The following is a 15,000-nucleotide window of genomic DNA, read 5'->3' on the forward strand; positions in this document are numbered from 1 at the left end:
TACCGGTACATCTGTAGGGTTAAGATTGGACCAAGCTAATATAGGGTTATGATCAGGGTTACAGTTTCTTATGTACAGCCTATATATAATGGTATATATTGTTATGTGTTAGATACAAGGTAAAATGACACAGATACACTGGAATTTATTCATATAAAAAGAATAATGCATTTCTCCGTCAACTCTGCTCATGACTACTGGGCTGCATCTTCTGAATACTTTTGAGAAATAGCCAGATACAGCCCAGCTGCTTTGATTAATGACACAGTTGAGCATTAGGGGAACTCAACAGCCTTACGCCTCGGGAATGTTGAGCTTAGCAGCGCCTGTGGCTCCAAACTGGCCCCACCGCTGCGATACGGCATCTGAGCCTTTTTTCTATTAAATATAAATCTGTTTTTTTTTCAAACTCCATGCCTGCCTGCAGTACTCTCCAGAGCCGTATTTTATGTAAGTGCCACCGGGACGTGGGCGGAAAATGTTTTCAGATTTGATGTGAGGTGTAATAGGAAGTTTCCATGCGGCAGACTCTTGAAGTGGTGCTTTAGAGCGACACCTTCTTAATTTATTGGTATCGCTGCACATTTACGGTTTAGATCCTCTTGGCTTTGCATATATATTACAAAAGTCATGTAGATGAACACCAATCAGCTCAATCACTTCTTTTTTTAGGTTTACTCTTTGTTGGATGTTGTTCACAGTGAACTAAGGACTAAGTAGTTAATTCATGGTTGCACTACACATGGTCACCTCACTTTTTTCTATGCCTGTGCCATTCTTTAATACTGTTTGAACAGCAATGTTATCACCCTAAAATCCAGGGAGCTGCTGCAACATAGTGCCCCCTTGAAGGGCATTACTGAATATTGAATAGTGTTTGTCCAGTTGTCTTTAATTGCTGTTCACTAAAGCATTGGTCTGAAAACCCTCTATGCAGCCTTCTCAATCTTTTCATGCCGAAGTCTTATGGGAAATCAGAAACAAGAAGTGCCTGACTGTCTGGACAGAATACAGCATTAAGGAAGGCTTTGTCATTGTCTTTTAGATTGCCTGTGCATATGCTGTATGTCTCCAAAATGTCCCTACTGTACTGTATGTACTATAGAGTAGCAACGTTTACTACTGAAGTTGTTATTTAATGAAATATTTGATGTATTCACAATGTATTAACTTACTTGTTACCTACTGGTAGCATTGGTGGCAATGAATTGTTTCTGTTTGTAGCTCTACTCCTCCAGTTTCCTCTTCTGTCAGCCCACATCCTAATGACTGCACCTCAGTGGGCTGTGAAAGATGGTTAGGTCTCAGCGCTCGGAAGCATATGAGCCTGGCACACTGTTCCCTTCCCACTTGAGTTCAGCTTCCGGGCTCTGGGCTGTACTGCATGCAGCTCAGTGGGTAGAGTAAAAGATGGTTAGGGCTCAGACATTGGCAGCCTAATATGTGACTAGCCACAAGAAAACAGGCAGCAAGTCGGCCCGGGGGCATATTGAGTTAATCATATATTGTGATAAAGCAGATTCTAAGCTTTGCAGTGATATATTAGCCTGGTAAACCAGCGCCACCCGCTGGACGCTGAAAAATATTCAGCTGCGAGTGGGTCTGGCCTCGGATCTGAGAACGTTTTGAACACTGTGCCCTGAGTCTGGCAAAACCAATTACAACGCAGAGATTTGTTTTGAATCAAAGCGGGCGGGGTTTTGAGGGAGTGACGACGAAGCGCGCAACACCGTTGGGAAAACACATCAACGGCAAAGATCGCTGATTGGTTAGAGCGCCAGCACGGTTTGAAAAAACAACAGATTGTTCTCATCAACAATCTTCGGAGGTATTGTTCATCGGGGCCAGACTAAATTACTCCGGTGTCGCATTTAGGCTGGTTTATCAGGCTAGTGATACATGGGAATCTGGTAGTATCTAATTAATTTATCGCTTTTTGAATGTGTTCACTTCTTAAAATAGAAAACAGAAATCAGCTCTAAAAAATCTCTTGCCCATAGAAAAGACAAGAAGTTTGCACTTTTAAATAAAAAAGGGTTAGCTTTTAGCTTTCCATTGCTTTTTTCTGAAACATACAGAAGCTTATTCAAGATTCTAACCTGCACATTGAGCCTGTTTACATTACCACAATAATCGGTTTATTGGAATGAACAGGTTATTGGAGTAAACGGTTTATTGCTGTTTATATGCAGTCCTTCGGTTGCCTGTGTTCCACTCAAGTGTGTGACACGAAGCTAGAATTTAAGGCTTGTGATTGGCTACTTATCCTTCTAGAATGTCAATAACCTGATAATAACCCAATTATGCTGGATACATGTCTTCAGAAATCAGTTTATTAGCCAAAAACCTACCTGTGCAAATCGGATTTCTCATAAACTGACAACGGCAATAAACCAATTATGAAAACTGTTAATTCAGTTTACATGAGCGCTTGAATAAACCGGTTACTCCAAAAACCTGATCATAAATGGTTTATTGACGTGCTTATAAACGGGCTCATTCTGGAAAGGAAAAAATTGAAAAAAACTTCAATGACTCTTTTTTTCAGTGTAGCTCTCACAGACATGTGACTCTGGGTTTGAACCCCAGTCACATATGAGGCTGGCAGCCTCTTCTCTTCCCAGTAGAGTTCAGCTCAGGGCTCTGGGCTCTACTGTATGGGCTGCCGATGGCTCTGGCAGACTGACTTGCCTCAGCATGAAAAACATGTTTTTTTCTTTTAGTCTGTTCTTTGAAAAAGTTTTCTTTTCTTTCTTTTTCCTTTGTTCTTCTCTCTCCTTTTCCCCTCTCTGCCTCCCTCCTTCCATCTCTCCTTCCTTCCTTTCTTCGGTTCCCCTGCAGGGATTCTGGAGGTTCTCCACTGCATCCTGGTGGAGAGTCCAGAGGCCCTGCACATCATCCAGAAAGCCCACATCCGATCCATCATCTCACTGCTCTACAAGCACGGCCGCAACCACAAGGTCAGCCTGCATTCTCATTCGTGTGCACACACACGCACGCACACACACACACACACCACATACTGTAGACACGCACGCACGCACGCATACACACACACACACACACACACACACACACACACACACACACACACACACACACACACACACACACACACACACACACACACACACACACACACACACACACACACACACACACACACACACACACACACACACACACACACACACACACACTCATGCATATACAGCAGGGATGGGCAACTCTCGTGATAACAAGGGCCACATTTTTTCATTGGCAACATCAGAGGGCCATGTGACCATAGAACTAATCGCTATTGCACAAATTGGCCTCTGAAAAACATGGCACAATTTGCCGCAATGTTAACATGTCTTATTGTGAACTAGACGTAGGAATGAGTAGGTTCCGACAACAAGTAAGTGGGGTGAACCCCCTGGGGTGACTAGACTAATATGACCACGGATGGGACTGTTTCTCACAGAGTTCAAGATGCGATTGGTTGCTTGCTGACTGCATGGAAGGAATAGGTGTTCTCTATCAGCCAACAAGTGGCTTAAATTGATCTTGTCATTATTTAGGCTACTTATTTATTTGGTAACACTTTATTTTAAGGATACATCTATTAGCACTAATACATACACTGTGCCTGTATAAGTAACTTGTAAGGCATGTACAAAGCAAAATCAAACATTTGTTAGGCATGTATTTGCAAATGTCTTGTTCATGCACAATAATTGATTTATTACCAATTTAACCTTAGTAAGGACCTAGTAGGCCTTAGCATTTGCTTAGTACATGCCTTACAAGTTACTTATGCAGGCATTAACATTGTATGTATTAGTGCTAATAGATGTATCCCTAAAATAAAGTGTTACCATTTATTTTTTGAATTGTGTTTTATCTACGGGCCGCACTGAGTGAGGAGGTGGGCCACATGTGCCCATCCCTGATGTACAGGGACACAAAATGCACAAACTGGTACATGCATGTACAGTACAAACTGTATGTATGTGCCTGTGCGCATGTGCACACACACGCGCACGCACGCGTACACGCACACGCACACGCACACGCACACGCACACGCACACGCACACGCACACGCACACGCACACGCACACGCACACTCACACACACAAACAAGTCAACTTAGCCACAAACAGCGTGCCCAAATAAGCAGCCCAGATGGCTGTCATATGTGATAGATAGAATAAAGCTGCCTGTTCAGATAGGCTTTCCCTTTATACACATCATCCTCTTCCTCTGGAGAGTGCACAACTGCTGAGGATGTGAATACTAATCCTGTTCAGTTATTTGGTGGGATGGCTATTTCCAGAGTTGGTTTTGTGTCAGCGTCTTTTATGCCATCTGTACAGTCAGGGCCGCTGACCAGGGCCCAGGACAAAGTCATCTGAAGGGGCCACCCCACCCAATACATACAATGTAATGAGAACCCAATTCTGGGCCCCCACTGTCCCTGGGCACTGGACAACTGTCCCCTTTGCCCCCCCGTCGGCTGCCCTGTGTATAGTAACTTAAGGCAGAGGAGGATACACATAATTGGAAGATGAGTCTGAAGACCTGAAATTCAGCCAACCGTATCATGTCAAGATGGCCAAGTACACTGAGATCACCTGCTCAGCAAATGACAGTCGCGTATTTAGGGCATGCATGCAGTACTGTACTGTGTTACCACAACTCAGACCGAGGTGTTTATTTAGTAATCACATTTCAAATACGCATCGAATATGGCTCCTGCAGTGCCTATATATAAATGTAGGTGTGCGTGCGTGCGTGCGTGCGTGCGTTCGTGTGTGTGTGCATGCGTGTGTGTATGTGTGCACGTGTGTATGTGCGCTTTTGTATGTGCGCATGCATGCGTGCCTGTGTGTGCATGTGTGCATACTGTGTGTGTGCATGTGTATGTGTGAGGGTGTGTGTGTGTGTGTGTGTGTGTGTGTGTGTGTGTGTGTGTGTGTGTGTGTGTGTGTGTGCGTGTGCATGTGCGTGTGCCATTGACAGTAAATAGAATGGACGCCAAATCAACGCTATTTGCCATTCAACGCTTTGAAGCCAGATTTGGGAACATTCCAACTTACATTCCACCTTAGCAACGCCAAACGCAGGTGCTGATTGGACAACAACAAGACTTCTAACGGTCAATCAAACCATGTTCTGATGCTCATTGGTCAATTTAACTTTTAATATCTCTCTAAAACAAAACATCACCACAAAAAATCACCACCCTGGTAAGTTGGAGAGCAAGGGGACCTACTAGTTGAGCGAAAAATTATCCCCCTGGAGTGGCATTTAAGGGAGATACAGGGTTTTATGTCTCTCATAGGAATGAATGGGATTTGGCCATTTTTTGGTCTTTTTGGGTCCAACCTTGGCTCCAACTTGGCTTCAACAATGAAATAGAATTTTGGCCTCCATTCTATTTACTCTCAATGGTGTGTGCGCATGTGTGTGTTTGTGTGTGTACTTAAGTGCGTGTACAACATATCACTCACCTCTCTGAACACAGTCCTTGTAGTAGGAGTGTGTTTCTGCCTGTGCTACTGTAAGACATGCATGGCATCTCTCATAAAAAGCAGACGACAGATGCTGTTAGTGTCTTAGAGAATTTCCCGTGCGGTGACCCAGAAACGGGGTCCATGTTACTGTAACGGGGGCAGGAGGGAGTGGGAGGTGGTGGTGGTGGAGGATGGTGGCGGATGGTGGTGGTGGTGGGGAATGGGTGGATATGGGGGCTGATGGAGAGGTGGGGAGAGATGGAGGTGGTGGGAAGGGAAGAGGAGATGTGGTGGGTGGTGCTGGTGGGAGGGAGAGGGGGAGAGGAAGGAAGGGAGGGAGGGATGGGGTGGGATGGGATGGGACAGGAGGGGGCAGGTGGTTTAAAGTACAGTAGATTTTAGTTTAAAGCACAATTGAAACACAATATGAGAACACAATTAGAGACCAATAATTAAGTGTTTGTTGTAGTGCCCATGCTGTAATCTGACCTTCTGTAGAGGGGCGATGGGGGGTGGTAAGGAAAATGGTCGGTGGGTGGGAAGTGAGGAATGGAGGGATGAGGATTGCATTCCTGCACCTTGTAAAAACGCTTAACCATCCACCCCTGTGTACTCACACTCCCATTATTGGAAATGCCTGTCAAGCGTCGCCGGCTTCCGAGCCTTGACACGCGGAGCAAGGCTCATCACTTCGCTCCGGGCACTGGCATGTCCACCGTGCCACGGCCACACATCTGTTTTACTGCAGTTCAGTTTCACCATCGGCCTGAGCTGATGGGTCCCTTTCAGCATTTACAGTACATTTGTGCTGCTGCACATTAAGATGTGATGTGATACGGCTGCTTTGAGCAATGTGGGTGCTACTTAGTAGTGCCCGTGATGTTTTTTAGAACCTCCTTTCTCTCTAAATTGGATGGATGCCTTGAAAAGCTTTTACATTACACTCACATAACACTTATTGCTTCAACCTTAAATCAATTTGATGTCCTGAATGGTTGCAGTGGTTCATAAACTGTAAATAAAGAATGGGAAAGGCACGTCTGAATAGGCTTACTGCTGCTACGATTCATTGAATTACCCTTGGCTTTTGTGGCCCATATATAGTAGTTATGCGATAGAAATAATACGTTTCATGACCCCTTGATACCTGATCTATTCAATGACCTATTTTTTGTGTGTTTGGTCGTAACACAGATTCTGGACGTGCTGTGCTCACTGTGCGTGTGCAATGGCGTGGCCGTGCGAGCCAATCAGAATTTCATCTGTGACCATCTCCTCCCTCGGCGAGATCTGCTCCTACAGACACGACTGGTCAACGACGTCCAAAGGTAATGGCACAGCATTTCAATACAGTAGCACAATTGCTCGTCAAATACTGTAAATATACTGTAGCTTGTATGTTTGAAGGGGAAAGCTGGGGTTGTGAATACCACAGTACCAAGGGCGAATTACTGCACGGGCCTACCGGGCCCAGACCCAGGGGCCCAAGACTCAAGGGGGCCCTGAAGCCCAAGCCCTTATATTTCCAATGTCATAGTGAGTTAAAATCACACTTCAAAAACTACACTTTCAACGGGCGGACAAACCCCCAAACCTTCAACACCGGCTTAGGGTCTCAAACATCTCGCCAAAAACTGACGCTTTTTGTAAAATAGCAACACCAATGGAGAGAGGGCTTTACTGTTGTCTGGCCCAGCTGCCCAGTGGCCCTTGGAATCCTAATCCGTCCCTGTACAGTACCACTGTGAATAGGCCTCATACTGCTGTACTGTAGCCTACACATGGATTGCTCATATATGTTGCTGTAGAAATGAAAGCTTAACATTTTAGATGTATGTTAGCAAATGAAGCATCTATTTTGGGAACTGTCTAGCCATGGCCCATTTAAGTTCATTATCTTTAAGAGCTATTATTAGCTATTCTGGTATTATGACCAATCACATTGCTCTATCCTTGTAGAGAGCCACTGCCAGTTCTTGAAATGGGGATGTTGAACTGGTGTAGGGCACTGTGAATTATCTACAAGCAAGCTGAGCAAATCAAACACACAAGTTCATACTGTAGGTTGCAATCTGAACTGTATCGTAGAAGACATGCAGTCTAAAACATTGAGATGTACCCGTGCAGCAACTGAAATGCGCATCACCTCTTGTTATGTTGATAACCTCATCATTGTTACAGTACATCAAGTTCCATAACCATGTTTGAGGCTCTCATTGGTTATAGTACTATAATAGAATAGAATAGAATAGAATAGAATAGAATAGAATAGAGAGGAATAGAATAGAATAGAATAGAATAGAATAGAATAGAATAGAATAGAATAGAATAGAATAGAATAGAATAGAATAAAAAGAACGGAGAGCCTTTATCATGAGATTGAAAGCCTCCCTGTAAAGCGCACATTGCAAAATGTATTATATGCCGTAAATAAATACAACCATTGATGCTGCTCCTCAGACTGTGCCTCTAGGCTCTAGGCTGGCTTAGCAGGCTATGGCATATTTGCCTGTTTTTGTGATGGTGATATCGATTACAGCGGTGCTGTGATTCTTGTAAACAGGCAAAATGAAAAAGGCTGCGGAAAATATCACTTTGCTTAATGAAGCAGAAGCATATGCAAAGCGTGCGATTGGCGATTTGTTTTGAGTACATGACAGATGTGTTTACATGTAGAATACTTGAGTTGAAATGGAATAGTTTAGTAATAAGCCTATGCACCTGATGCGATAGTCAGCCAGTTATCCATGTTATAACCTTATCGTCACCAAAATGGTAATGACCAAGTCTTAATCTGTTACTTATGACCTTGCCAATGTCGTGTGAATGTCGCTATGATGTATCTAACCTTTTCCAGCAAATAGTGAATAGGATCGCCGGCAGTCCTATCTGCATGGAATGGGGCTCCAATCACATATTTTACTGAAGTGCACAAAATCACTTTTCTGTGGTGGCATTGCGAGATAGTACTTTGGCGCGGGTACAGCGTGATGCAATGCAGAAAGGCTTCAGTATGATGCCGGCAAACTTGCTTGCTCTTTTAGCATTTAAATACTCCAATAAGAATGAGATTAGCTTGTAATATCAGATAAATCTGTGCCAATAGTAGCATTAGGAGCTGTACTGCGTCCCCATTTGACAGATGGTTGGTGCCCAAGGGAGGCCTTGTCTCATTAATGTATGTGAGTGTGTGTGTGTACTTGCTGTCAATGAGAGTGTCACCCTCTATCTCTAAGACTGGCAGCTGTACTTAGCGTCTTTGTCATATGCTCAGTAAATGACATCTTCCTGGTCTTCAGTGGCATTGGTATGCGATGCGGGCACTTCCTATACTATAGCTGGCATTGTATCCGACTTCATTCTTATGAGAGCACACAACTCAGCACAACAGAGTCTACCGAGTCAGCCAAAAATGAAATTATTAACTTGGAAGGCTGTATCTCCATCTTCATATAACAACAACATTATAAATCTGAAGTTGCACATACTGTGCTTTATTGTTTTCATCCTCCACAGTAATATACTGTAGTAATTAAAAGGCACTTATCTGTACTTTCATTCATGTTTTTTTTTCTCCACTACAGCATGCCATAGGCTGACCTAATAAATGAAGGCCCACTTACCTACATTGTTTTGTGTTCCTCCACCACAGTATGCGTCCTAACGTCTTCCTGGGCATCAACGAGGGATCCGCCCAGTATAAGAAGTGGTATTTTGAACTGATGATCGACCAGGTGGACCACTTCGTGACCAGCGAGCCCACCCACCTGCGCGTCGGCTGGGCCACCACCAAAGGCTACGCCCCCTACCCCGGGGGTGGAGAGGGCTGGGGAGGGAACGGCGTAGGCGACGACCTCTACTCCTACAGCTTCGACGGCCTGTACCTGTGGTCAGGTGCGTACCACTGAGACTGACACCAGGGAGTTTTGCCGTAACCATGGCCACGGTGCTCTGTGCATTGATTACAGATGGTGACAGTGTTCTTCCTTATTCCTTATTTTTATGTGAGCACATTGTGTGTCTCATTTCAGTGGCGATTCACTGTCACAATAAAGACCATACACATAGAGTAGAGTAGAGTAACTTTATTGATCCCTGAGGGGAAATTCAGGTGTCAAGTATAGCATACATAAACACACTGTGTTTTCAGAGGAATTTAACAAAAACTAATCAAATTGATTAGGCCTAAGTAATGAAAGTAAAAATTAAAGCAGAAGTTAAAAAATAATGAAAAAATATATAGCCTATAATAGACCTATGCTTATTATGTAGGCATAGGCCTATAGTATGCAGGCCTATATATAGTGTATCTGTGTTGTAGAAATTGTTGAACAAAATTACCATAATTAAAAAAAAATAACTAGCCTAACGCATAGTTTATTTTGGCGAGATAAAAAAAAAATGGCTAGTTAAACTTCTGTTTGGCTGGTAAGAAAAAATGTCCACTAGCCAAATTGGCTGGTGGTGGAAAAAGTTAATTTAGAGCCCTGAATACACATAATTCCCACATGGACATATAATATGCATAACACAGGTTAAGTCAGGGAGGGGAAAAATAAAAATTTAAGAAAAAATAAAAAGGCAATGTGCAAAAACATATTCTGATTAAACAGATGTGCAAAAAACATATTCTGAGAGTTGAGGTAGACAAGATCAAAATTACCAGAAATTATTGTTGACAGATACATCTATGATATAGCATTGTGATGTAGAAGGAAGAAAAAAGACATATTACACGGTGATCAAGGCAGAACATAGATTCTGCTAAGGTGCATGAAGACAGTGGGTTAAATGATCATAAAGTAGGCAGTGTACAGAGTGTGTTAGGGGTGTAAAGAGTATGATCATGAAAAAAGTCTTGTTGTTGTTGTTGTGGACTGTCTGTTTGATTGCCTTCCTGCTTTGGTTCATCCCTCAAATTACTGAAGGTAGATAATATATTTTTCCACTCGGTTGGAACCAAAGTCTTGCACTAAAAGAAAGAAGCTGTGTCTAGACCAAAACAATCCTTGAACCTAATCCGTCAGTAAGAAATGTGTTTGTTTGTATTTTTTTTAAGAAAAATCTTTGAAATTAGACAAATTGTGAGAGAACACAAGTTGCAACATAAGACTGAAGGAACATACTGTATATCTGTAGGAATACAGAGAAAGCACTTCCGTAGGCCCATCACGGAGAATACTTCCATGACCCTATCACAGAATTTAAGCAAGATTTTGTGTTACAACGGTCTGTGTTGATTTCACTGAATCCTGTGAGACAGGACAGACTGACATACAGTACAGTAGTTCATGCTATACTCTCTCTCTCCACCCTGCTGACAGGGCCTATTTGGAGGGTAACTTGGCTCGGAGATGAAACTCCACTGCTGGGACTTTTCCCAGGAGCTTGAATGTATTTTTGTTTACAATAAACAACAACAGCAACAACAACAATCACAGAAGCACTGAGCTGGCACCAACCCTAGCTCCCGGATAGGGGTGGGGTGGTTAATATACTGCATCAGCCAGACTTAGCCAGACTATATATTTTAGGGGGTACCTACCCACCTTTTGAGTTTAAAAGCTCTGATTAATTAGAGGAGAAAGACAAGTCATTTGTATCTGTATTTTTCAACAGAGCTGGTCTTTCCTTATCATGGAATGCATTTTTTTGCACTTTAAGAAAAATTAAGTCCTGTATACGTGATGTAATGTAAAAAACAAAACACTATATTCTGCTACATACAGTATATTTTTAAGTGGAACTGACTGAGCATAGAGAAAAGGCAGAATATGCCATGTACCAGCCTCACAGCGGTGCTTGGGTTTTATCATACATTAATATCTGAGTTCTAGTTGAATGCATTAGCACCTCTGTTCCCTGTAGAAATATTCCTCCCTCCTCTCGCCCACTCCCCCCCCACACACACACACACTCTCTCTCCCTCTCGCTCTGTGTGTGTCTCTGTCTGTGTCTCTGTGTGTGTCTCTGTCTCTGTCTCTGTCTCTGTCTCTCTCTCTCTCTCTCTCTCTCTCTCTCTCTCTCTCACACTCACACACGCACACACACACACACACACACACACACACACACACACACACACACACACACACACACACACACACACACACACACACACACACACACACACACACACACACACTCCATTCCCACATTCTTTCTCAACACACTCCACTCCACTCCCGTCCCATCGCATCTCCTGTCATCTCCTCTCCTTGTCTTCGTTGTGCTGCAGGTCGTATTCCCAGGGCAGTGGCCTCCATCAACCAGCACCTGCTGACGTCTGACGACGTGGTGAGCTGCTGCCTGGACTTGGGCGCGCCCAGCATGTCCTTCCGCATCAACGGCCAGCCGGTGCAGGGCATGTTCGAGGACTTCAACATCGACGGCTTCTTCTTCCCCGTCGTCAGCTTCTCAGCAGGGGTCAAGTACGTGCACATTACACTCCTCATCAGCCAGGGGGGGCAGCCATGGCTCAATGGCTAATGTGCTGCTGGCCTTTAGATCAGAGGGCTGCATGTTCAGATCCCACCCTTCCCTACAGCTACATCCATGGCTGACGTACCATTGAACAAGGCACCTAACCCAACATTGCTCCCGGAACTCTAACCAATACCCTGTACCTTAATAAGTATAAGTTGCCTTGGGCTCAAAGCGTCAGCTAAGTGCAAAGTAATATAAAAAACACACACACACACACACACACACACACACACACACACACACACACACACACACGTCACGTCTACATAGGTGCGCAAACAAAACACTTTTCCTATTTCTCACACAGTAGTCATCACATGCTGGTTACCTGTACCTCTCTGAGATCATAATGATGCCTTGTTTCTTAGTCATTGGTAATTATGGGTCATATTTTATGTAGGCTGTCAGTGCTTTCATGCACACTTACCTCAGGGAGCTTGCAGCAGACAGAGCAAAGATCTGTCGCAGTCACCATCACAGACGGAATATCTCATATTTATATTTATAAATGAGAGAGCGGAAAGCCAGTCCCAGCAGCGTTTCTCAATAATTTACATGTGCACGCTACTCCGGAGAGCTTTTAGAGGTGAAACTATTTTTGTATTGCACTGAATTCAAATATAAATACATAGATAAATAATAAAAAAAACATCACATTATTCTCAGAGCTTGGTTTGGGTATTCAAGGAGGAACCACCTCTATGCACACAAATCTAATTCACAGCTCGGCTTGGTGAAATGCTAAAGGTTAAATGTTGTATCAAATGCTAAATGTGGCCTTTGGTGGAGTGGCTGTGCCTGTGCCTGCCATATTATACACAACATTTCCCAATAGATGTTGCCATTCAAGGGACATTACCTGTACAGACATTATATTACTGTGTGGTGCAGAAACAGCGGCGTAACAACTCGGTCACGGGCCCCGGTGCGAGTATCCAGCACGGGCCCCCGGAGGTTGTGCTAATTTTAGGATATTTTATCTAGCCATTACGGGTGAAAGGGTGGGCTATTTTCTTTGCAATTGCAACAGCATCGTGAATGCTGCAACGATGTGCACATTTACATCATATAGTATTTAAGTTATCTGTCCCAAAAAAACAACAACAGGACAAACACAAAGAAAGGCTTTCGGAATATGTGTCTAGAGACCGGTTGAGACAGGGACAGGGCTGCGTGTGTGCTTGCGAGCGCACGGTGCCTGCTGACAGCAGGCTACACAGACGAGGGAGACAACCATGCTGATCTTAAGCACCCCAGTTTAAACTTCATAAAAAATAACACTAAGGACTTAAAAGATAGATAGCACAATCAACAGAATATGCCTTCATAATGATTTCAATATTCCACTACCCCACATACACAAGGTGCCATTGCAAAGTAGTTTTGCGTCCTTTGGCATCATCAAATAACGGCACAATATGCAACGCTGGTTATGGAAGACGTCCCGGCTACCAAAAACATGGGAAAAGATGGAGACGGTGCATGGGTGGATACCAAGGAGTGGATACACAACATCCAAGACAACCATGATAACACATTGGTGACAGCCCACCAGTAAAACATACACAGATAGAGCTCTACACACGCACACAGAATCGTCCACTTATTTAGATTTCTTTCTCCCCTCCCCTAGCTGACAACTCCAGAGTCCACTTCGTAACATAGCCAAGCTAACAGAAGAACTTAACTTATATTATGCTAACAGGAGAAACGCTAGATGATAAAATCAACATGGAGTGGAGGTGCTGTTAGCAAGTCAGCACAACTAGTTGTCAATTGGAGAACACACAACTAAGTTACAACGCTGGGAATAACTACAGCAATACCGCTGTCACAGATTACAAACTAGAATGGACACCGTTAAAAATGTGCCTCGTCTCTTTCGTTTAGCCAGACCCTGCCGAACCCAGACTACTGGACTAGAAAGTGACAACAATTGGAAAATACCTGAAGGAGATGAGTGATATGAAATCAATATAATGCCGCGGCGGACATTATTATAGGGAAACCTGTCCTTACCTTCTTCGTAGCGTCTTTGAAATCTTCTCAGATAATATCCAAGGAGGTCTAATATCCATAGGATGTTCTTGCTAGCCAGTAGCCATCTCTATTCTTGGCGAATGAAGTGACTAAACTCATTTTATATTCCGCCTTCAAGAAAGCCAACAACGCATAGCCTACTACTACAACATAGGCCTAGATAAGATGAGGACAAAAGAGTCCACGTTCGACTGACCAGCATGCATTTAATTTGGTAAGGGAATCAATCATGTGGTAATTCCAAACAGAACGTTACCACTGGCGACTCGCGTTCCCTGTTTACATACAGCCAATGATAGTGTATGAAAATATATATCCCACAATCCCTGGCCGCAATGTAAAAAATAAAATGCACAAATATAGCGTTCATGTGTTACCTTTATTGCTATTTGAAACATTTGTCTGAACAATTTCACTGCCCATGTAATGACCTGTAGCAATATAGTAACTAAAAGTGTCAATTTGCAATTGATTTAATGCTCTAAATTCCCACCGTCTTGTGGGAGTCTGACACGGTCTATAAATAGTGTCTGGACATAGGGTTATTGTAGCGCACAGCACACAATGCCTACCCATTTTTCGACTCGTAACCAACGGGTATAGCACTACATGGGGGGGCCCGCGATCCACTTCGGAGGGCCCGTTCGCGGGCCCCCCAGTGGTCGCGGGCCCCGGTGCGACTGCACCGGCTGCACCGCCTATAGTTACGCCACTGTGCAGAAACTGTATTGAAATGTTGTACTGGACTGAACTGTTGAAAAAAAGACTTGCAAATATCTGGAAGTGCAGAGGGAGATACAGTGGAAGGCACAATTTTTGATATTAAACTTCAACAGCCAATCAAATCCCAAGATGTTTCTATGACTCGAAAGCAACCCACTGCTCAGCTAAATTTGTTAAAAGCTCAGTTGAAAATGTGTTATTGTGCATAGAAACTCACTGACTGTTTAGAAAAACCCACGCAAGTCAACTGT

The 15,000-nt window shown here is 43.6% G+C and overlaps 1 protein-coding gene across 5 annotated transcripts in view; it reads left to right on the forward strand.

Annotated features, from left to right (window-relative positions):
- LOC134468876 (ryanodine receptor 3-like) overlaps window positions 1-15,000 on the forward strand; it is a 204,102-nt gene that overhangs the window by 72,523 nt on the left and 116,579 nt on the right. For all 5 annotated transcript variants that reach the window (XM_063222788.1, XM_063222790.1, XM_063222791.1 and 2 more), the window contains 4 exons: window positions 2,842-2,960; window positions 6,695-6,828; window positions 9,153-9,394; window positions 11,739-11,931. In XM_063222788.1, coding sequence (XP_063078858.1) covers window positions 2,842-2,960; window positions 6,695-6,828; window positions 9,153-9,394; window positions 11,739-11,931 — 688 coding nt within the window. The remainder of the gene's footprint in view (window positions 1-2,841; window positions 2,961-6,694; window positions 6,829-9,152; window positions 9,395-11,738; window positions 11,932-15,000) is intronic.

Source organism: Engraulis encrasicolus, chromosome 18 (assembly GCF_034702125.1).
Source record: "Engraulis encrasicolus isolate BLACKSEA-1 chromosome 18, IST_EnEncr_1.0, whole genome shotgun sequence".
Lineage (NCBI taxonomy): Eukaryota > Metazoa > Chordata > Actinopteri > Clupeiformes > Engraulidae > Engraulis > Engraulis encrasicolus.